Source organism: Marmota monax, unplaced genomic scaffold, assembly GCF_021218885.2.
Source record: "Marmota monax isolate L192 unplaced genomic scaffold, Marmota_monax_Labrador192_F-V1.1 WCK01_AAM20220418_F8-fsc00153, whole genome shotgun sequence".
Taxonomy (NCBI): domain Eukaryota; kingdom Metazoa; phylum Chordata; class Mammalia; order Rodentia; family Sciuridae; genus Marmota; species Marmota monax.
In genome coordinates, this window is record NW_026692146.1 from 85,882 (window position 1) to 108,690 (window position 22,809).

General features: G+C 34.1%; 1 protein-coding gene across 3 annotated transcripts; it reads left to right on the forward strand.

Moving 5' to 3' along the window:
* Nucleotides 1–37: 37 nt before the first annotated feature.
* Nucleotides 38–20,396, forward strand: Brox (BRO1 domain and CAAX motif containing). Of its 3 annotated transcripts, XM_046418929.2 has the most exons (14): nt 38–247; nt 404–435; nt 2,548–2,664; nt 6,033–6,139; nt 6,491–6,587; nt 9,752–9,847; nt 10,841–10,913; nt 12,390–12,495; nt 13,173–13,262; nt 14,587–14,672; nt 15,532–15,613; nt 15,936–16,086; nt 17,110–17,269; nt 18,155–20,396. In XM_046418929.2, the coding sequence occupies exons 3-14, from the start codon at nt 2,564–2,566 to the stop codon at nt 18,239–18,241; spliced, it is 1,236 nt and encodes a 411-aa protein (XP_046274885.1). In that variant the 5' UTR covers nt 38–247; nt 404–435; nt 2,548–2,563; the 3' UTR covers nt 18,242–20,396. The 3 variants fall into 3 exon arrangements, with proteins under 3 accessions (XP_046274885.1, XP_046274887.1, XP_046274886.1); XM_046418931.2 differs by lacking the exon at nt 404–435; XM_046418930.2 differs by lacking the exons at nt 38–247; nt 404–435 and adding an exon at nt 753–901.
* The last annotated feature ends 2,413 nt before the right edge of the window (nt 20,397–22,809 follow it).

Consider the following 22,809-nt stretch of genomic DNA (forward strand, 5'->3'; position numbering starts at 1 on the left):
GGCCGCCCCGCCAAGGCCCCGCCCCCGAGGCCCCGCCCCTGTTAGGTTGAGGCCGCCCCACTCCGCCGAGGGCCGCCATAGCTATTGCGGCATCCTTTCTCGGCTTGGGAAGCCCACCACCTCTTTCCTTCCTCTCGGGGGACGACACTGAAGCCCAAGAGGAAGGACCAGGGAGAAGTTAGAAAAGTCCAGTGAAAGGAGCGTTTTGAGGTGGCTGCGACAGTGCGGCAGCCCCCGCCCATGCTCGGTGAGCCCTGCCGCCTCGGTAGCTGTCATGGCCGTCAGTCACGTGACCCAGACTCGGCCCGGGCTTGGTTTCCAGTCGCTCTAGTTCAGTACTCTTGTTTCTTCGATTCCCTCCTATTCTCTCTTGCGGACTCTAGTACTGCTTTTCTTTCCTCAGGAAGAGTGCCGTACAGACTCTTGAGAACCCGGGTAAGTATGTCAGAGGACGGGCGTTCCTCACTAATATCCCTCTCTGTTATTTCCTGGAGTCCAAGCATTAGGATCACCCCCCTTTTACACCGGTCTCTTTAGATCCTTGGATGGTGATCTAAAAAAGCCACCTTCTAACGCCTTAAAGAGAAAGAAAACCCATATTGGTCCCGTGAATCAATGGCATTAACAGCTGGATTCGCCGAATCCCTTTGCCCCGTATCTCTATTAGCTGTTAAGAGCTTTTATAAGCGAAGTAGGATTTCTTTCGGTAGTTGTTTGCCCGCCCCTCTTGGGTTAATACTATCGGCTTTCCACCAAAATGCCTATTCTCAAAGAAAGGGGCGCGCTAGTGTTGGCGCGTGCGCAGGGGTGCTGCCCGCTGTCTGGAACGCGACGGGGCTCGGGAGGAAGAGGCTGGGTGGTAAACAGGAAGTGGACTCTCAGAGCTCCGGACCCCTCTCAGGTAGGTTTCTCGGGGACCCACGTTAGTGTTGGTGGTCTTATGTGCTGCTGGGCTAGTTGACTTACTCGAATGTTGTGTTGGTGCTTTTAAAGGCACTCTTGCACCTGCGGAGGGGGCTGTCGCTTCCACCCACCCTCGGAATTCCTGAATACGGTAGAGTGCAGGGTCACCGAAAGGTTGGAACGGTGGGGGAGAGGCAGAGTACAGTACTTAAAATCAGTATTTGCAGAAAGTATGCTCTCGGAGAATTAAGCTCAGAGTGTGGCCCTCTCTCTAGAGAAAGCTTGGGAGTAAGCGCACGCAGATGCTGTCTGTAGGCTGAAAAAGAGGCTTATGTGGAAGATGTTTAGATGACATTTTCTAAAAGGACTTGTTAAGTGTTTTAAGTCGTAAATGAACCTGCCCAGTTTTTCCCTGAGTGCACAAGGCATTCTGTTCACGAAATCATTCGGTGCTTCTCAAAACCAGTTTTGTCATGAATAAATATCTTAAAGGAAGTGCTTAATGTAGGTTTTTTGTACACTGTCAGTCGACGTATTTTTTCTAATAAGAAAATTTTGATTGGCAACCTGTGTAACAGTTTTCAAATTAAGTAAACATGGGAATTTTTTTCAATACTGTTTCCGGGAATCTAATTGCCATATGTAAATCTTTGGCTTGACTTTCCTGTATTATTACATACACTACCTACCCGGGGACTTTTAGGTAAAAGATACAGTAATACTTTTCTTTTTTAAACTTAAAATCTGTGAAACAATTTTTTTTTTAAATTTGGCATTTCACTTAGGTAGGTTTTCAAAAGTTTTTAGGTTACAGTTATTAATCAAATATTGAATAACATTTTTATTATAAAATATTGACTCAGCTATTTTATAAAAATACATTATAAAACACATAAGTTATCCATTGGTGCCTGCAATATGAGGGAAATATAATTAACTTAAAGCCTTAACAGTATAAATGAGGGTCATCATTTCAACCTCTTATGGAAATTTCATTCCTCTGATCTTGTATTCTTACTTGCAGCTTTCCAACCAAAGTCTAGTACTTTACTACTCAAAAGTAGTCTGGGGAGTTGCAGCATTACCATTTCAGGTTTTCTCCAAGACTGTTAAGTTAGAACTTTAATTTCAACAAGAGCACTACACCCTCAGGTGATTTTTTTTTTTTTTTTAACCCACCCGTTAACATTTCTGCTCTGATATATTTTAACATTAATGTTACTGTGAGCATCTTTCCAAATGCTGTTTTTGTTTTTGTTTTTTAATTTTTTTAATATTTATTTTTCAGTTTTTGGAGTATACAACATCTTTATTTTTATTTTATGTGGTGCTGAGGATTGAACCTAGCGCCTTGTGCATGCCAGGCGAGTTCATTACCGCTTGAGCCACATCCCCAGCCCCAAATTCTGTTTTTTAATAGGCCTGATATAAACATAGACTACTATAAATAAGCCACCACCTAAAACAAACTTGATTTGTGTAGGTAAAGTATTTTATTTATATATGTAAGTAATATATCTTTTTTATATATAAAATGAACATATTCTATAGTAAGCTCTCAACTTAAAAATAACTATTTCTATACTACATTCATTGTTTATGAAATATTTTATTTAATTTTATGTATTTTTGTTTTGTTTACAGAAAACATCCAGAAAAAATGACCCATTGGTTTCATAGGAACCCTTTAAAAGCTACAGCTCCTGTCTCTTTTAACTACTATGGTGTGGCCGCTGGTCCTCCTGCTTCAAAAATTTGCAAGTATGTGTTAGACTCACAAGTATTTTTGCCACTCTTGGATAAATGCTACTCTTTAGATTCCATGGTATTACAGAAATATGTAACACATTGTTCCTAACTTGCAAATTTATAAATGATAGAGGAAGAGTTAAATTTCGGCAGTCATCTAGCCCTTGGTCCTTAATTTAAGACCATTAAATGAATCTTAAATTTACTGGGTCTAAAGCAATGACAAAAAAGTCAATAGTAAGAGACTCAATAAAATAGAATATGGACATTTTTAATTGGCCAGATAGTAAGTTCACTGAGTTCAGAGCAGGGAGAGATCCTTATGATTTGCAATGACTATTAAAGTGATATAGGAGAAAGAACTTGAACTGGAATTTACATAAATTCTGTGACTTAATTCAGGGATTAGCAAACTGCTTCCCACAGGTTCAGCCTACTGCTTGTTTTGGTAAATGAAGTTTTTTTGGAACACAGATCCACATTTATTTATGTATTATCTATAGCTCCTTTGGGCTGATTTCCTCTACAATAGCAGAATTGAATAGTTCTGGCTGAGACCTTATGGCCCACAAAGCCTGACTATCTAGCCCTGTATAGAAAGTGTTTGAGGATTCCTGATTTAGACAGGGGTGAAAAGAGTGATTTCTATCAAGGAAACCATTGTTCTAGGGATAAGAGAGCAATTTGGCTGGAGCAAAAAGGATAGATGCAAGAGGTATTTCAAAGGAACAGTTAGCTGACTGGACTGGCTCTGAGATTGAAAAGGTTTCAGTCTGTTTTAGATGTAAAACAAATAATTCAGATATTGGTGATACCAATATAGGACAGTCAGGAGAGATACTGCGTTGGAGGAAAGAAGTGATTGTAGTACAAGGCAGGAAAATTTGTCTTATTAATCTAGACCAGAGTCTGGATTACTTGGGCATGTGCCACTGTGCCCAGCTTCAGCAAACTTTTTGAAAAGCACTAAATAATTACTATTTTAGGCTTTATTGGCCACATAGAGATGTTGTTTTGTATTCTTCTTTGTTCTTTTAAGTAGTCATTTTTTAAAATATTTTATTAGTTGTTGATGGACCTTTATTTATTTATATGTGGTGCTGAGAATCGAGCCCAGTGCCTAATACATTCTAGGCAAGCACTCTACCACTGAGCCACAACTCCAGCCCTTAAATAGTCATTTAAAAATGTAAAACACATCCTTATTCTGTGGGCCATACAAAAATAAATTATAGTTTCTTGACCCTGAATCTAGACTTCAAGAGGCAAGGCCCCACTTCAATTGCTTTTTCCGTAGCCTTAGACAAGTTCCTGAACTTCTTTGGACTTAATTCCTAATCTATAAAATAAACACCCTACATCAGATATTTACATTTTTCTCTAATTCTATAATTTTAAAATGAATATTATTTTACCCAAGTTGAACTATAGGTGATGATTGAGGACCTACATGGAAAATTCTGGCAAACTATTTTAGTCTAGAATAGGCCTTAAGGATTCACATTTCTTCCGAGTTTAGGAATCACTTCTTTCATTTTCTAGATAAAGTGAAATCTAGATGCCTCAAACAATGACGTATTCATAAGGTAGCCTGTCCCATTTTCAGTCAACTACATGTAATTATTGGTATAATAAATTAATAAATTTAATAATTTAATAATAACTTTGAAATAAGCCTCCTCAGAATTAGTACTAATGAATAAGCACTGTATCCACCTCATTCAGGATTTAGTCCATGCTCTTTTCTAAACATCATGACTGTGTTACAACCCTCCTAATCTCAAGAAAATATTTGCAAAGCTATTATTCTTTCACTCAACAAGTAAGTTTGAATATGTGTTTTATCCTAGCTACCTACTGAATTCTATGTATGCAGCCCGTATTCTCTTGGTGCTCACATTTTAAATCCAGTCTGTCTTTAATTACCTAATTGAACTTGCAATCCTCCTGCCTCAGTCTCCTGAGCTGCTGGGATTATAGATGTGTGCCACCATGCCTAGCAGTTACTTAACACACATTTTAAGTGTCTTCAGTCATTGTTATGTAATATGATTTCTGGAACACTGACTGAGCTATTTGCCTTTGGGATTAGATGTGGATATGGACAGAACCAAGTTAGAGCTGACAATGAAGATCTAGGAATAAAAGGTAGTTTTAAGATGTACTAATAGATGAGATCTCAAAAGATAAAACCAGAAAGCCCAAGATTGAACAGTTTCATAGGTGGAAATAAGAAGGGGACATAGAAAAACATGGGGAGAACTTTTAGATATAAAAAAGAGCACCTGGAAAATTTAGTAACATTGGAATTATGGGAGAAAAGAATTTCAAGAAGGAAAAGGCAGATCTGTGGTGTTTTGTTTTGTTTTGCAGCAAAGAAGTAAAGGATAATAGAGTGTAGGGAGCCATTTTAAAATGATTAATAGCCACATGTTCTATGCATTGAACTACAGAATGCAATTTCACTTTTAAAACTTTTCTACTTAATAAAGTGTATTTTGACATTCTGTGAGTAATGTCTAGTTTAGCCATTTTAAACCATTAAGTCCCAAGTTTTAATTCTATAAATATTTCAACAAAATTGACAAAGGTACTTTAAAATAGGTTAGAAATCACATTCTAGAGCTTATATATTAATATTATGGTATATTGCATAATTACATGTTCTATACTGTATTTAAGTTTTTATAGGTATTTCACATCTGGGATGATTGGAAAAAATGGATTAAGGAGATACTAAAATCAAACACAAATATGACTGTCAAATTTCCATATTTCAAGAAACTTCTGCGAACTGGTTATTCAGTTCTAATTCTTCCTGTCAATCTTAAATGCATACATTTGTTTGATTGATTTTGTGTGTGTGTGTGTGTGTGTGTGTGTGCTGGGAATTGAATCCAGGGGCACTTTACCACTGAGCTACATTCCCAGCCCTTTATATTTTTTATTTTGAGACAGGTCTCAATAAGTTTCTTAGGGCTTCACCAGTTGCTGAGGCAGACTTCGAACTCGGGATCCTCCTGCCTCAGTGTCCAGAGTAGCTAGGATTATAGGCATGAATGCATGCATCACCATGTCCAACCTTGATTTATTTTTTATAAATTAAAACTTGCTAGGTATTCTTATTGCATAATTTTTATTCATAAAAATTGGACTAGGTTTATTTAGTACAACTTTTTAAATGTTTTTAGAAACTTCATTTATCTCCAGTGTTAGTCCTAATCAAATTTATTGCTCTGTACTTGATGATACCTTAAAGGAGATAGTGGAGGATGATGGGTGTTATTTTTTTAAAACTTTTACATTGAAATCTTTAAGCCACTTTTACACAGTCATTGTAGTACAGCTTACTTAATTTTATTGTCTCTGTTTTGTACAAGTGACTTGAGAACATCCAGGGCACGACTTCTTGAATTATTCACTGATTTGAGCTGTAATCCAGAAATGATGAAGAATGCAGCAGATTCATACTTTTCACTCTTACAAGGTCAGTTACTTGTATGAACTTCTCAGCTAAAAAATAAAAAATTATGCAGAAGTTAATATTTAACTCTTATACACTTTTCAAATTTGGACAGTTTAATTTCCAGGCCATACTTGTATGCTTGAATTTCAAAAATGTGAGAGTGTAATGGTAGTGTGTGGTTTAACATTTTGAGAATTAAATATGTACATATTTTATATTACATTATCTCAGAAAAAGGTGTGGGATGTGGGAAGAGAGAAGGGGGCCAAAAAAATTCATTCAGGCACCTGGAAAAGTAATTATCTGAAAATATGTCCAAATAGAACACATGATATTTATTCTAAATCTAAAATGTCTTGTATCTTTTTGTAGGTTTCATAAATTCACTGGATGAATCTACCCAGGAAAGCAAGTTGCGATATATTCAAAATTTCAGGTGGACTGATACGTTGCAAGGACATGTTCCAAGGTAAGCAATGTTAATGTACTAAATGGAAGCCAGTTTTTGTAACTATATAGCCAGCCATTAACTCATAGATTCTGTATTTGAAGAATAAAAATAAGGTCTGATCAGCATTTTCTCTTGTCAGGAAATTAATTAGAAGCATTGGATTCTAATTCAAATATATAATATTAAGTAAAATTATTAGTTGTTTCTCCCAGAGCATGTCTATTTTTTATAAACTCAATACAAACACTAATAAAAATTGAACAGTCTTATTTTAATAAGACACAAAGAATGTTTTAGAAATTTGAAACCTAAACTGACTTTCAGTCTTTGCCTATCTTCAAGCCAAACAGAATTTTGGTTTTCCCCTACTTTCTTTTTCTAAGGGATAGTTCAGAATACTTTGGTCAGTCTGTATCTGTCTTCTTAACTCCATAGTCTTTTGATTCTAGATATTTGGTTTTTTATTTCTTTTTACTGTTTCTACTCTGTTTACAAACTTTCCTTCAGAGCTTTTTCATCACTCACTTGAAACTATCTAAGATGAAATTATAGCAGGAAATATGTCATAGTATTAACTTTATTCAATTACTTTTTTTGTTTTTAAACATCTTTGAATTATTAAAAATACCTGTATATTTTCATCTCAATTTGCTGTAGAATTACTGTTTTGTAAGAAAGAAAGGGCTGGGCAATTGCTGGAAGAACAGGGCAAATAGTGCATTATATAGAAAGAGAATGGAGGTTGAATTTACACATAGCATCTAGGTATGTAGCACAGCATCATACCTAGATGCTATTCCACGTTTTCTGCAAAGGAAACATCTGCTTCTTCAACTAGATTTTGGTGTTATAAGACTTTGTGAGGAACAAATAAGAAAACTTAGGTTACGTGAATAATATTATAATGCCAGGCATTTAAGAAGACATTCACTAAATGTTAATTCATTTTTTTCCTTGGGAATATCTCGTGTAGAATTTATAATTGGATAGGAAGTAGGGAAGATGGATCCTTTCTAAATAGTTTCAAGTTAATATTCAAACCTTTATTATTACTATAGACTTTGGCAGATTCTAAAATGTTTTGCATTGTGTAAATTTGGCCTACCTACCAAATTTTTATTCCATGTTACAGCAAGCTACTATTTATTGTGGGTTTTTTTTAGCATTTTATGAGAGAGTGAAAAATTATGTGATGAAAACCTTAAGTAACACTGAAAACTTAGTACATATGAGATTTCTAATTTACTTTATGCTTTATTTCTACTTATTCAGCTGAGATTATGCTGTGAATCTTATCTGCTCGGAAAAATTATTTCTTGGATTATAAATGCTCTGACTGCTACTTAGATGTGGTGTCACAGAAATGGATTGTTTTGGAACAAGGTGGATTGAAAAAAATGAGTATAAAAAGAAAAGAGTTATTCATTAGGCTTCATGTAAATTAAGAAAACTGTCATGTGATTTAAAAGTAAAATTATAAATTAGAAATACACAGTAGATCACAGGGTGTAATTCATTTGAAATTTCTCAAGTTTCAAAAAGAATAAGCTATTTAACTGTGAATAACTTTTTTTTAAGATGGTAAAACTGTTTTGTGAGGTTTGTTTATAAACTTTTTCATGTAATGTACATGAAAATTACATTAATTTATGAATATAATTTGTAAATTATATTTAAAATTATTTATAAATTAACTATCTATAACTTATTTTAATTACAATGTTTTCTAGCTTTCTGTGTGTGTATGTGGTGCTGGTGCTAGGGATTAAACCCAAGGCCTTACACATACTAGGCAAGGGCTCACACCTCATAAATTTTGTTTGTTTTGTTTTTGTGGTACTGGGAACCCCAAGGCCTTGCACATGATAGGCAAGCTCTCTACACTGAGCTACATCCTCAGCTCTTTAATTTTTATTTTGAGAACAGGTCTTGCTAATTTGCCAAGCTGGTCTCAAATTTGTAATCCTTTTTCCTGGGATTACAGGTGTGTGCCAGTTTGCCTGGCCAAAATCAATAAATAAAATACAAAGTAGAGACATCCTTCAAAGCTTTTCCCTTTTGGTAACTTTTCAGTATCTATCTTATTTTGCATAAGGATGTTATTTCTGCTTTCTTATTTCATCAGTTGAAATGAATACGATAGTGTGTAAAGAATTTGCAGGTTCTTAAAATGATGGTGAATAAATTGGTGTTCATATCATTTACTTAATGCCATTTGCCATCTTTTAATGTTATAGTAATAGAATAGGAAGGAAATAAGTACATATACTTGTTTTCAGGACCTTTTCTTTGTAAAATACTGATTCAAAATCTTCTACAGTTTACTTCATTTTGACATTTCATCTTTCTTTTCATCCATTTCTTTTTACACTATCTGCTCTAATCAAGCAGTTTGGGTCAATTCTATCAGAAAAATCTTTATACTTTCTTGTGCTTTGACAGCTTAAGTTTCTCACCTAGAATGTCTTTTGCTTCCCTTCTAATCATCTCTCAAGGCACAATTCAACTTTTATATATACCATTAATCTCTTTGTAATCATCCTAGCCTAAAACTACCTCTCCTCTTAATTCTGTTTTCTTAATATATGGTATAAGAACCATCCATTTCAGAATCAATTGAGTATTTTATAGATTCTGGGCTCCATTCCAGACTTTCTAGCTTTTTGAGGGTAAGTCCCAGAAATCTCTGTTTTTAAAGCTACTCTATCTACAGTAATCTTTGGAAGTACTATTCTTATATTATTCAGTTGTATAGTACATATTGCATTACTATATTTAGCTATTCATTGATAATTATTGGGTCTTATCTCCCCATCTATATTAAACACAGAACCATTTTCATTATTCCTACTCACACATGAACACACACCCAACCACTTACTTTGTAATTCTGAGTTGGATATTCAATAGGCTTCATGTAGCAATAGCTCAATAATTTTATAGAACTCAGTTGGGTGTGGTGGCACATGCCTATAATTCCAGCAACTTGGGAGAGCAGGAAAATTGGAAGTTGGAGGCCATCCTCATCAATTTAGTGACACCATGTCTCAGAATAAAATAAATAAATAGAAATGTCTAGGGATGTAGCTCAATGGTAAAGTGCCCCTCAATGGTAAAATCTCCAGTTCAAAAAAAAAAACCAAAAAATTTACAGAAAATAATAATCATGTTTTTAATTTCAGTGCCCAGCAGGATGCTGTTTTTGAATTAATTTCCATGGGATTTAATGTAGCTCTGTGGTATACCAAATATGCTTCAAGACTGGCGGGAAAAGAAAAGTAAGTTAAAAGAGAAAGGGTTTATGTATGTAATATGATGTTTTTCAAATATTTTGAGTTTCATTATAAAAAGTTTAGGCTGTTGATTAAAGAATACCGTGTTGAGTGAGTGCACATATTTTAAGTTTTAGAATTAGGGAGCCTAGTGTTAAGAGAAGAAAAAATTTTAAAATAATCTTGTAATGTGAAAGATTTTCCTAAATAAGACTCCATACCAAGAAACTGTAAAAGGAAGGATTGAATATTTGTCCGCTTAGAAGTCCTATGAACATAGCTTAAGAAGCACGTGACAGAATTGGTTTAAAACATTGCAATGCATATGGTAAATTATTCATTTCTTAAAATGTATACTCTTACAAATCAACAAAGACCATCAAATTAGTTAAAAATAAGCAATGGACATGAATAGGCTATTCATAGAAAAAGAAATGCAAAAGGTTTTAAGTATATGAAAAGATCTTGAAGGTCTAAAAGAATTACAAAATAAAATGAGGTGAAATTTTTATAATAGCTAAAGTGTCTAGAGCAATAGGAAATTGGCAAAATTGTTATAATTTATCCATACATAGGAATAGTATGATACCATTGAAAAATGAAGTTGAATCTTGTGTACTGATATAAAATTATCTCTAAAGTGATTAAAATTAGGAGAGTAGCGAATATAGATAGCTGTCATTTCATTCATTTCATATGTATAAGTGCTTGTTTATAACAGAAGACTGTAGACGGTAAGACCAGAAGACTTCATTTCAGAGTTCACCTCTAGGCAGGTCTTTTTTTTTTTTTTTTTTTGGAAGTATCTTCTCTTTGGATCTCGTTTGCATTTGTTGCTTTGACACTTAAAAGTATCAGGATTAGATTTTTTAATTAAATGGAAGAAAACTAGTGATGAGAAATGCAAACAATTAATTTGGCTTAATGATAATGTGTTAGTTGTTGTTTCTATTACCTGAAATGCGATTCATCCTCTAACAATTTAACACTGTCTTTAAGCATAACAGAAGATGAAGCAAAGGAAGTCCATCGAAGCCTGAAAATTGCTGCTGGGATTTTCAAACATTTAAAGGTAAAAATATAAAATTTTATGTAGAATTTCTAATGCTTTAATTCTTAAATAATTTTTCCTTTCTGGCAAGAGAGGAAGAATGTTTACACACTTCATTATGTATAAAGAGCTGGTACTGTCCCTCCAGTATCTGCAGGATACAAACTGCTCCCTTTCCCTAGGGATGCTAAAATATGTGGATGCTCAAGTCCCTTTTATAAAATGGCACAGTGTTTGCATATAATGTATGTACTCCCTCTCGTATTAAATCATCTTAAGGGCTGGGGATGTGGCTCAAGCGGTAGCGTGCTCGCCTGGCATGCACGGTGCGCTGGGTTCAATCCTCAGCACCACATAAAAATAAAAAAAATAAAAAGATGTTGTGTCCACCAAAAACTAAAAAATAAATATTAAAAAAATTCTCTCTCAAAAAAAAAATCATCTTAAGTTTGCTTATAGTATCTAATACAATGTAAATGCAAATGTCGTGTCAATAGTTATTACACTGTGTTGTTTAGAGAATAACGACAAGAAAATAGTATACGTGTTCAGCACACATGCAGAGTCTTTTTTTCAAATCTTTTCAGTCCAAGGTGTGTGTGTGACGATGTGGTTGTGGAAACTGAATATGTAGGGCTAACTGCATATGTTCTGTTTTCCATATTTAATAGTACCTTATTGATGAGTTCAGCCAATTACTATCGGTTTCTGCATTTTACTTTTAAAAACATCAGAGACTCTTACAATTAGAAATTTTCAGTTGTAATACACTGTTTATTTTTCTGTCTCTTCTGAAAAGTTATAGACAGAAACAAAGCGTTTCTCATTGTTCTCTGAAGCAGGTATCAGCAGCAGTCACAATTCCACAGAACTGAACTTCTGACGTATTCTCAGTACATCAGTGAAAATGTTGGAGAGGCGATTATGGCACTCATACATTAAATTGCCTGGAGCTATAGTGGGCATTAGGAGAAAGAAGAATGTGTTTTCCAACTAGAATTCCCCTTCTCTTCATTCTAATTAAACTACTCTTTATTAAAGAACTTACGGAGGCTCAATGTCAGGGTTTCTTCCCATGATAAAATAAGATGCGTCTACAGTGATGAAAAAGCTAGGATCCTGAATTTAGGTGGAGAATTGTAGTATTTTCTTTGTATCTTTAATTATTAATATAAATGAGCAATTCAGGCTATCATACAAAAAGAAATTTTGTTTACTATTTCAGTGAAACATTTTCTAAGGTAAAAGTATGGATTACATATGGAGTAGTCTACTATAACCAAAATTTTGCTCTTGAGTTTCTTTTTCTTATAAAAGCTAAATTTTAGTGTACAGAGGCTGATATTATCTGTAAGCTTACTGTTGCTCTTTTTTTACAATTTTTGTTTGTACATTAAATTTCTGGCAAATTTGTCAATTGAATGTCTCGTTAGTTTCATTTTTTCATCTCTTAACAACGGGTTAACATGAAATTTGGCATCTTCTGTTTTCCTTCAGGAAAGTCATATCCCAAAACTTATTACACCTGCAGAAAAGGGAAGGGATCTAGAGGCACGGCTCATAGAAGCTTATATTATCCAGTGTCAGGCTGAAGCTCAAGAAGGTATCCTAAATATTGTAAGATTTTTCTTGTTTTTATTTTGGAGAAAGTCTATATTTGCATTTAATTAATCTTTTTTAAATAATCAGAATTAGCTGCAATTGAGTTTCAGTTTTTAGAAATTTCAGGAGGAATAATTCTACCTTTGACATTGAACTAGCAGGAACAGATCTTACAACTTAATGACTCTTTTTTTAAAGAGGATTTTCATTCCCTGCCATTTCTGACAGTACAAAACTAGTTCTTTAACTCTTTGTTTCCCCAACTACCACGTTCATTCTTTTTTCTCTTCCACTGTTTGGTTTAGTTTGAAGTCTTTATCTTTTCAGTGGCAAGAAACAGTGGGACTTATGTGATAACAGGAAACAACTTTCTAAGCTTTTGGATTTTTTCCAAATGCCAGTGCTCTGAAAGTATGTTTTATATCAATCTACATTGTAGTAATTCTCTGCAGTTAACTAGTAGTTGGCTATTGATTTATTTAATGAAATGGTAACAGAACCAACAAGCTGTGTTTTCTGTTTGTATTTGCATTTTCTATTCTTTTCATAGTAAAACTTAACAATAATTGTTTGAAAACCCAAAAAGATTATCAGACTTTCTTTTGCTATTAAAACTGAACTTACTCTGAGTGGAAAAGAATGTAATTATAGGTTCCTTTTATTGTGTGTTGGTTTTAGTAACAATTGCCCGAGCAATTGAACTTAAACATGCTCCTGGACTAATTGCTGCACTGGCATATGAAACAGCCAATTTTTATCAAAAAGCTGGTAAGCTAATTCTGTTGTTATACTTTTATTCTTTATATTTTCAGATTTATTTGCTTTTGATTGAATAGGAAACAGAACAAAAAGATTCTAAGTTTTCCATTATTTGCAAAACTAGAATCGTATCTTCATTACTTCATTGATGTTTAAAGAATTAGAGTTGCTCACAGTTAATATGCTACATAACTTTTAATGGAAAGGACAGTGCTGTACTTTTTAACCAGTCATCTAATAACTATATGGTCTTTTGCTTTTAAGTTTTTGATCTTTACTGTAATCTTGTAATTACTATCCTTTCTTAGATGAGAAACAAACCAAAGAGTTAACATGATCAACCCAAAACTTAACTGCTAACAGGTGGGAGGTTGAGACCAGAACACATTTCCTCTAATTATCCTATTATTCTTTTCATTTACTAATTTAAGAGCTTTGCATGTGTTTCTTTTTATGAGATGGTTACTATTTTACTTGCTGAGTAGAGATAAGTTGAATAAATTCACAGCTGAGGGGAGTAGACAAACATGTAATTATATTATTGTATCATGAGTTTTATGATGATGTTACAGCAGTGAGATGAGAACCTCAACAGTCTGGGCATGCTAGAGAAGGCTTTCTAGAGGAAGGTTACATCTTAGTCTCATTTTGAAATATACATAGAACTTTTTGTTATGTTTCTTAGAAAGCATTAGTGTGTGAGAATAGAACATTTTATGCTATTTACAATTTAAGAAAGAACTTAGCACATTTTGGCACTTTCAGACAGTTGTAGCTGAAACACAGAATGAGTAAAACGAGAAGAGATTGGGAAAATACATTTGTGTGAGATAAAGAAGTGGTTTATAAGCCTACCTAAAAAGTTTGGCCTTGATTCTGTAGATATTTGGAATCCATTTTATCTTAACCAGTGAGTCTGACTGGATTTGATTTGAATTTAAGAAAGATCTTTCTGGTTGCAGTATGAGATAGGCTTGCTGCATGAAGTAGTAGGCTGACTTAGCACTTAAGAAGAAATTCTGCCTTTGGAAAAGGAGAAAATTTGGAAGCAACATTATTTAAAATTCTTGGTCCATATCTATTTTTATCTATGTTTTTGTCTTAATCATCAAATCAAAGAAATGCCATGGTATTTAACTAACCCTATTATGTAGCTTGAAATATAATTATGGGAAGCTAAGTCATTTTTAATAAAGAAGGTTTTTTAAAATCTATAAATGCTTGAGTCTTAGACTTGAATGGCATTCTGCTTTTAGCATGAAAATACATGAACTAAAAGTCTTCTAGTGAATCAGGGTGAAATTATGTTTTACTTTTTAAAATGTAACTTTAGATCATACTTTATCCAGTTTGGAGCCTGCATATTCTGCAAAATGGAGAAAATATCTTCACTTGAAAATGTGTTTCTACACAGCTTATGTAAGTATTAATAGCCCTAAATATGATGTAAATTACTCTCTTTCCATCCCCTTAAGTGCCAGGTCTCTCATCTTACCAAAGTCTTAGCATTTTGCAAATAACGAGCAGTTCTGAGTAAATGTTCACTGACATTGTAGCCATTGTGAACTAACACAGGTGGAAAGAGATGATGTAGAATTGTAGACCTAGATTATAGCAGTGGAGTTGCTGTTTGATTCAAAACTCCCTATAGCCTTCTATGTGCTTAACAGAAATTTTCTCAAGTACAGTTGACTAAGTCTAGTCTTAAGGCATATCATATACTATACATATCACCTAGATTGGTGAACCATTACTACACACTATTTATCTGCTTATTATACCCACCAAACTTAATTATTATTTTATTGATTTAGTGCTATGTGAGAGAGTCAAAACCCTTTTTTCAAGTCTAAATAAATGTATTTATTTCTTATAGTTTAAAATCTGTTTTTACATTTACTACTTGGGACCACATGTAATCCCTGCACATTTAAGGAGTAAACTTTCAGGCTGATACATTTCTTTTAAAACTTCTTTAGTCCTTAACCTCAAAACAGTAGCTCTGCATTAGCGCAGTAATTTCCTCCTTTATCTGCCATGTCCTGATTTAACAGATTTTAACAAGTAATTTTTGCTCTCAGGAAATGGTTAGAAGGCTAAGTTCAGCTAAAGGCTTGATATAATTCTATCTTTTATATGAATAGAGATGGGAAAAGCTTACTCAAGTAAAGAGATCTAGTAGATTATTTATACTTAAAAGAATGGATAAAGGCATTTATCTGAAACATGTATAAGGATAGGGAGAGAATGAATAAAAGTGTGTTTCTCTTTTTATTAGGCTTATTGTTATCATGGTCAGACTTTGTTGGCTAGTGATAAATGTGGTGAAGCAATCAGGTCTCTGCAAGAAGCAGAAAAATGTAAGTATTCCTGTCAGAATTTTAATTCTTTTATTAAAATAGGTATTTTACCATAAAGGGGGATAAATAGGCAGTTAAGAGGTTTTGGCCAAGATCATGAAAGGGAATGAGGACAGGTGAGGTAATTGGAGGGAGAAAAAGTATTTCAAACTTAGAAAATGTAGAAAATGCCCATCTTTCCATTAGAGTATTATTATTGATATTTCTATTACTCTATGGAAGAGAAAGCAGCAGAAATCTTATCTTCTGATTTAAAGCTTTTTAAGCATAAATAAGGAACGTTTTATTATTATTAAACAGCTTTTATTCCTTTCATGTGCAGTATATGCAAAAGCAGAAGCATTATGTAAAGAATATGGAGAAACTAAAGGACCTGGACCAACAGTCAAACCATCGGGACACTTGTTCTTTAGGAAACTTGGAAACCTTGTGAAGAATACCCTAGAAAAATGTCAACGAGAAAATGGATTTATGTGAGACTAACTTAATATATAATATTAACATTATATCAGTTTATAGTTATATTGGAATATTAATTAGTAATATCATGGTTTCTATTAGTCTGTGTTCTCAAAGGGTTTATGTTAAAGTGCACTTAAGTTTAGCATTATTTTTTTCTTCTTTATAGTAGTGATAAAGTTCAAGTGTGTAGAACCTTTTGTGGTACTGGAGATTGAACCCAGGGGCTCTTAACCACTAAGCCACCTCCCAGCCCTTTTTATTTGTGTTGAGATGGAGTCTGTCTAGATTGCTTATAGCCTCACTAAGTTGCTGAGGTTATCTTTGACCCTGCAATCCTTCTTCCTCTGCTTCCTGAGCCACTGGGATTATAAGCATGTGTGACTGTGCCCAGTTTAGAACCTTTTAATTACTGATATGTAGCTTACTTCTTTAGGATACTCCCATGATGTTCTTATTTTCTCTGCATGTTTTATGCGTACCTTCCTACAAACAAACACACGCACATACATATACATATACAACCATACATCTTCTCAACTCCCTTTGCATGTTCACCTCACTCTGATTTTGGCTACCTGTTAAGCAGGATAATTAATTTTTTCCAATCCTTCCTATTCCTTTAAAATAGTTTCCCTTATTTGTGTTCAAACTGTGAACCACCACCTTCGTTGGTTTGTAGAATCTATCTTGTCCCTGTTTTTAATCTCTGTACATTTTCCTCTTTATATTCTGCATATGATCGTTCCAAACTTTTCACTTTCTTAAACATGTCTAGTTCACATTTCATCACTTCCTTTGGAAATAGTTACTAATCTGTGTTAATGATCCTCTTTGTATTCTCATGGCACTTTATATCATAATAGCTTCAGTTAACTCTGCATTGTATTTGACAAGGTTTCTTAACTTTCTCACCTACTCATCTGTGAACTACATGAGACAGGGAAATCTCTGACCCCTCATTACATTGATGATTATATTAGGAGATCAGTTACTGAATAAATGAATGAATCACTATTTAAATTGCTTTTTTGCAGTTACTTTCAAAAAATTCCAACAGAAGCCCCACAGCTGGAACTCAAAGCAAATTATGGGCTGGTAGAACCCGTGCCTTTTGAATTTCCTCCTACAAGTGCTCACTGGACACCAGAAACGCTGGCTGCATTTGATCTCACCAAGAGACCTAAGGATGACAGTGTATGAGAGAGATTTTTCTTCTGCTCACGAAACTTTAAAAATGCTAATTCAGAGTTAGCATTTTGATGTTTTTCTCTATTTAAATAGATACCTGTTTGTCTATGTTAAATCAGCTAATTGTAGTGTAATCTTTTGTAGAGCACTGTGAGATAAAGCCTTTAGATCCTCAGTGGCCTCTGATTTTAAACATACTGAATGACATCAACACATTATCTTGCCTTTTTACAACTTGTCAGTGCTTCTTCCTTAAAAGAGAGTGGGAGGAAAGATTATCCTTGTTTGTATTACCACAACAATACTCTTTTTTTCATTTAGCATATTGCAGGGTATCTAATTCCAGCATTCCATGAATCATCCAGGAGTAAAATACTTTTATTCATTTATATTTAAGTAAATCTTGGTGTTCTAAATCAAGCTCAAGAGGAAATTTTGAGATTTAACTGCCAGCAAACTAGAAATCTATGACAAAAAGAATGGGAATAATTTTGCAAGAATAGCTCCTCCCTTCAAACTGCATTTTTTATGTAATTCCCTTCCCATACTAAAATCATTATTCTTTAAAATAACGATCTTTATATCCTGATCAGACTCTTAAGAAATAGCCTATTACTGTCATAAGTTCATTCCAAACTTAGGGGTTCCATAGGCATAGATTGATTATTCGTTTCTTCCTCGGAGAGTATAGGTTAGGAAGACCATTTGCTTGACTATAGGCAAAAGTAACTGTTTCTTAAAATGAGTTGATTTGTAGCTTCTGGGACAGCTTGTTATTCTCAATGTTACTTCATTCAGTATTGTACCTTTTGAAAGTCTAAAGTAGAAAAGATCTCCTGTTTGTTTTCTGAGTTTATGTAAGTGCTTAATATTTTATTTTTCCTTCTTTAGGCCAAACCTAAGCCAGATGAAGAAGTAAAACCTGTGAAAGAACCAGATATCAAACCTCAAAAGGACACGGGGTGCTACATCTCCTAAAACACAATATGTGCTTAGAATTCTACAAGTAGAAGAGAAAACTGAGAACTCTACAAGTAGAAGAGAAAACTGTAGAACTTTGGTACACATTTCTTGAAATGATTTTTCTGAAGCTTATAGCATAATTATTACATTCAGAGGGAATCTGCCTTTAGTTCGTTTGTTCTTGATTTTTAAGGTGGTAGACATGTTTTTAATCAGGACAACATTTGAAAGGTTTTATTGTGCCTCTGACAGGTGTATTTGAGGGTTAGATCTTTTTTGAATTCTGGTTAGTAAGTTTCAGCTTAATGTATTATAGGCCTGAATTGTTTTTCAGGTATGTTTTTCTATCTTCACAAAAATGTTTATTTTTTTTCTCTTATTTGATACCAGAAGAATGGCAAGAATGAATTTTGAGCAGAGATGGTCTTTTTCCCCTCACCATTGTGTTAATTATAGCACAGACTTGTTATGTTCTGAGTCATTTATCTTTTCTGGTGGGGGAAAAAAGCTCTTAATAGTTGAAGATCAGAAAATGTTCCTGCGAAATCCCTCAAATATACTGGAATCTATAATTTACTCAAAAATTAGTGTTTATAAATAAGTTGAGACCTCTAAGAACTTTTTCTTATTCTTGTATCTGCTTCATTCAGTCTCAAAAACCCTACAATGTTTTTTTTTTTACAAATACCTTTTCTAATGGGTTTTTTACTTAGAGGATAGAACTTTGTAAGTGTTTAATGTTTATATGTAAGGGAAGACAGAATGAAGAATGTTTTTTGAAGAAGTAATATTGCATGATAATAAAAAAAAAACTAAACGTGAATGAGATAGGTTGTCCTGTATTACACCGGTAACTACTACTTTGTTAGAGAAGTTTTAGTAAAATATCTTTGTTAGCTGATTTTAGTGTACATTGTTTTTATATGGTTTTCTAATATATATATCTATATACATATCTCCTATCAGAATTGCATTGTTTTAGGTCAAAGGCCATAGCAAAAATTTAGAGAACAAACAGATACAATATAATCTTATAAAATGGATTTAATAAGGCTGGGGATATTGCTAGAGCGCTGGGTCCAGTTCCCACTGTTGAGGGGGGAAAAAGATTATAATCATTTGAAACAGTTTAGTATATACACAGAATTGAGAAATAATGCATAATGCTTAAACAAAATTCACACATCTGTAGATTTACCTTGTGTTGATTATTCTCCTAGAGTGTTAGATAATTTGCTATTATAAATGACACATTGGTTTTTACTAGAAAAATAAAAGTAGTGTATTTTGAGAGCTTACTATGTGCCAGTCACTGTGCTGAGCACATATATAGATACACCATAACGCACCTTTAATAAATATGTAAAATCTGCATAAAGTGTCAAAATAGGAATATATGCATTTCATTTTGAAGAATGAACAAATTATGTCTAGCTGAACCAAGATTGTGTTCAAATAAATAATTGCTTAAATCAGATATCATAGCTTTCACCGCTTTTAAAAAGCTGCATAGAAATCAAGTTTTTTTTTTTTTTAATATGTGGAAATGCTAACTACTATTTTCAGTATATAATATTTAATATTTGAAGCTACAGTTTCCAGAATATTTGGAGCAATAAATGAATAGTTTTATTTTGCTGTTTATGGGAAATATTAAATTTCACTGTAAACAGTCACTACAAATTGACTTGTTTCTGTATGTTATCTGCTGACAATTTTAAACAGTACTTAAGGACCTATTTATCTTAGGTACTAGTGCTTATTTAACCTAGTTACTAAATTTTCACATTGATATTTTTGTGGATTATACTACCTTGTATGAAATGGAAATATGCAGTATGCTCAGTGCTTCTGTAAAATGCAGTTAATACTGGTATTTAAATAAATAATTGTCAATTTTGACATGATCAAATAGTATTTTGTTGACTCAGCAAAGGTAACACTTTATCCTTTTAATACCCCATTATATATAAGATTTTTTGAAAATGGTGTTGGAAATGATCAAATGTAAAGAAGTTGCATGAAGGCTAGAGGGAGATGTAACTATTTGTATTAACCGTTGCATAAATTTCATACCAGGCTATGACAGCTTACATATTGCTTCTGCCAAGTATTGTTTGTATAATGAATTATCTTTTTATTTATGAAAATAAAAGCAATTTTACCTACATTTTCATTGGACTTTTTGCTTTTTTTTTTTTAATTTTTTTTTTAGTTGTTGATAGACCTTTTCTTACTCATTTATTTATATGTGGTGCTGAGAATTGATCGAAGTGCCTTACACATGCAAGGCAGGTGCTCTACCACTGAGCCACAACCCCAGCCCAGAATTTTTGCTTTTTGATGAATATTTTTATACTTCCTAAGCCAGTAGCATTATGCGAAATGTTAATATTCACATTAATGATTAAAAGGACAAATACAGAGCTGGGGTACAGCTGAGTGGTAGAGCGCTTGATTAGCATGCACGAGGCTCTGGGTTCAACCCCCAGAATTGCAGAAAATTTTTAAAAAAATGACAGATTCATTTGTTTTTTGCTTTGTGTGCTTACTAATAAACCTTAATCACTCCTTGACCTGTTTGGTTTATACTTATGTTTATTGGTACCTATCACCTCTTAATCTCAAAGTAGGATTTTGATGGACCTGTTTATTTTTGATGCAAAAATATAAAGAATGATGCAGCATTTGTGTACTGTGGTAAACTAAATTGGGGAGCTTATCATTGTTGTGCCATAATCTGTTGAAAAGCTTTTGTACTTTGCACACTTGAGGTGGCATTTAAATAAAACCACTTGGAAATATTTCCTTACTTTCCAGAGTTTAATTCTAGTGCTTCAGAAAATACTGCATTTCTAATCTCATATATAATAGTAAACTCATATCACATTGGGTTACCATAACTGTCTAAAAACTTTTTTATTTGTCATTTGAGTAATTGCTTAAAACTTAATTTTTAAAATTTAATTAATAGTTAATAGTTTATGAATTACAGAACAGAAAACATATTTGATCATGCTCATCTAAAGGCCTTAGCTGTCACACAACCCAGTTGCATCTGATTCCCGTGATGTACTTGAGATAGTCCTAAGCTCATATAGTCACTTAGTATTCCCCTGAGAAAATGGTAGATGACCCAGTATCTTGAATCTTCATGTTGGTTTTTAGCCTTCTGGGAGCCTAACTGGCTAGGACCTGAGGTGGCTAGAGCTCCTAGGCTGGTCACTTTCAGAATTTCAAACAAGTTTTCTATAGTGTCATATAGAAAAAGTTGGGAAACACCCCAGTGGGGAAGCAGGTTAAGTAATTTGGTGCATGTATACAGTTTAACACTGAATGAATAAAAAGATTTAATAATCTTGCCAAGTGCTACTCTGTCAATAATTTTCAAGGATCGAGCAGCAGTGGTTTGCTTATACATTGTGTTTATTCATATTTCACCATCCTGCTTCTGCTGCACATATGCGTGCGTACACACACACACACATGCACACACAGACCCTAGGGCCAGTTGTCTCTGAAGCACTGTGTCTAAGGCCGAGAAGTGGGGTTTTGATGGTCCCTGCCCTGCTCTTACAGAGGTTAGGCCTTTAAGACAATCTCAAGGGAAGAGGGAAAAGTGGAAACCAGAAGGGGTGCCAGTGGTGGCCCAGGCAAACAGTGCCAATGAGCTCTTGTGTAAATTGCCCGGCACTGGTTCTTTGCTGCAATTTAACCTTATGCATTTGAAAACATTGTCTAGATAAAACTGAAAGAACTCTTTGCAAATTTTAGATATTACACTTTGAAGTTAAATGCCAAGCTGTAGAACTATTAATAGTGTTAATATAGATTACAATTATGTGTTTCAGCAAAGGAGTTAAATGAGTAGTGCACAGATGTAATGAGAAAATATTCATTTTCAAAATCAGGAAATAAAACAGTTGCAAGGCTGTTCTTATTCTTCCAACCTATTATAGAGTACCTTCTCCCACCCATTAAAATTAAATATGTGATTCATTCATCAAACGTACACTGAGTTCCAGCTATGCATCAGAAGATAGCAGCAGAAGATAGACCAGTGAACATACAATTAAAAACCTTTCCTACTCTGCTAAAGGGCTCAGGGAGGGAAGGGAAGAGGGAGGAAAGATGGGTGAAATGTTTTTGATGTTGATAAGTACTAAGGAGAAAAATGAAGCTGGAGGTAAGAAGTTCAGTGGTGGAGGGTGGTGGCGAAAGGAATGGTAAGTTGCCTGGGAGGAGTTACAGGAGCTCAGGGTGCTACTTGAGTTAAAGACCTGAAGTAAACAAGGGAACAAAGTCTAATAGAAAAAAGAACTGTGGAGAGAGCATCGAGCACAAAGGTCCCTGCAGGAATGGTGTTCCCTCAAGTGACTAGAGAGGAGGCCATGTGGTTGGAGAAATGTCACTAAGAGGAGAGTCATACAAGATGGAAGTCCAATGACAGCCTGGTAGGCCATCATAAGGGCTTCATCTTTTACTCTGAGTGACTCACTGGTGAGTTTTAAGCAGACAAGTAGCAGGATCTGTCTGACGTAATTTTTTTTTTTTTTAAGAGAGAGAGAGAATTTTAATATTTA

Bases quoted from the DNA above. Each gene is read 5' to 3' on its own strand.
- Brox (XM_046418929.2), top strand. From the start codon at position 2,564: ATGACCCATTGGTTTCATAGGAACCCTTTAAAAGCTACAGCTCCTGTC. The intron at 10,914-12,389 runs GTAAAAATATAA...GTTTTCCTTCAG, and splicing joins GGATTTTCAAACATTTAAAG to GAAAGTCATATCCCAAAACT. The intron at 15,614-15,935 runs GTAAGTATTCCT...TTTCATGTGCAG, and splicing joins TCTGCAAGAAGCAGAAAAAT to TATATGCAAAAGCAGAAGCA.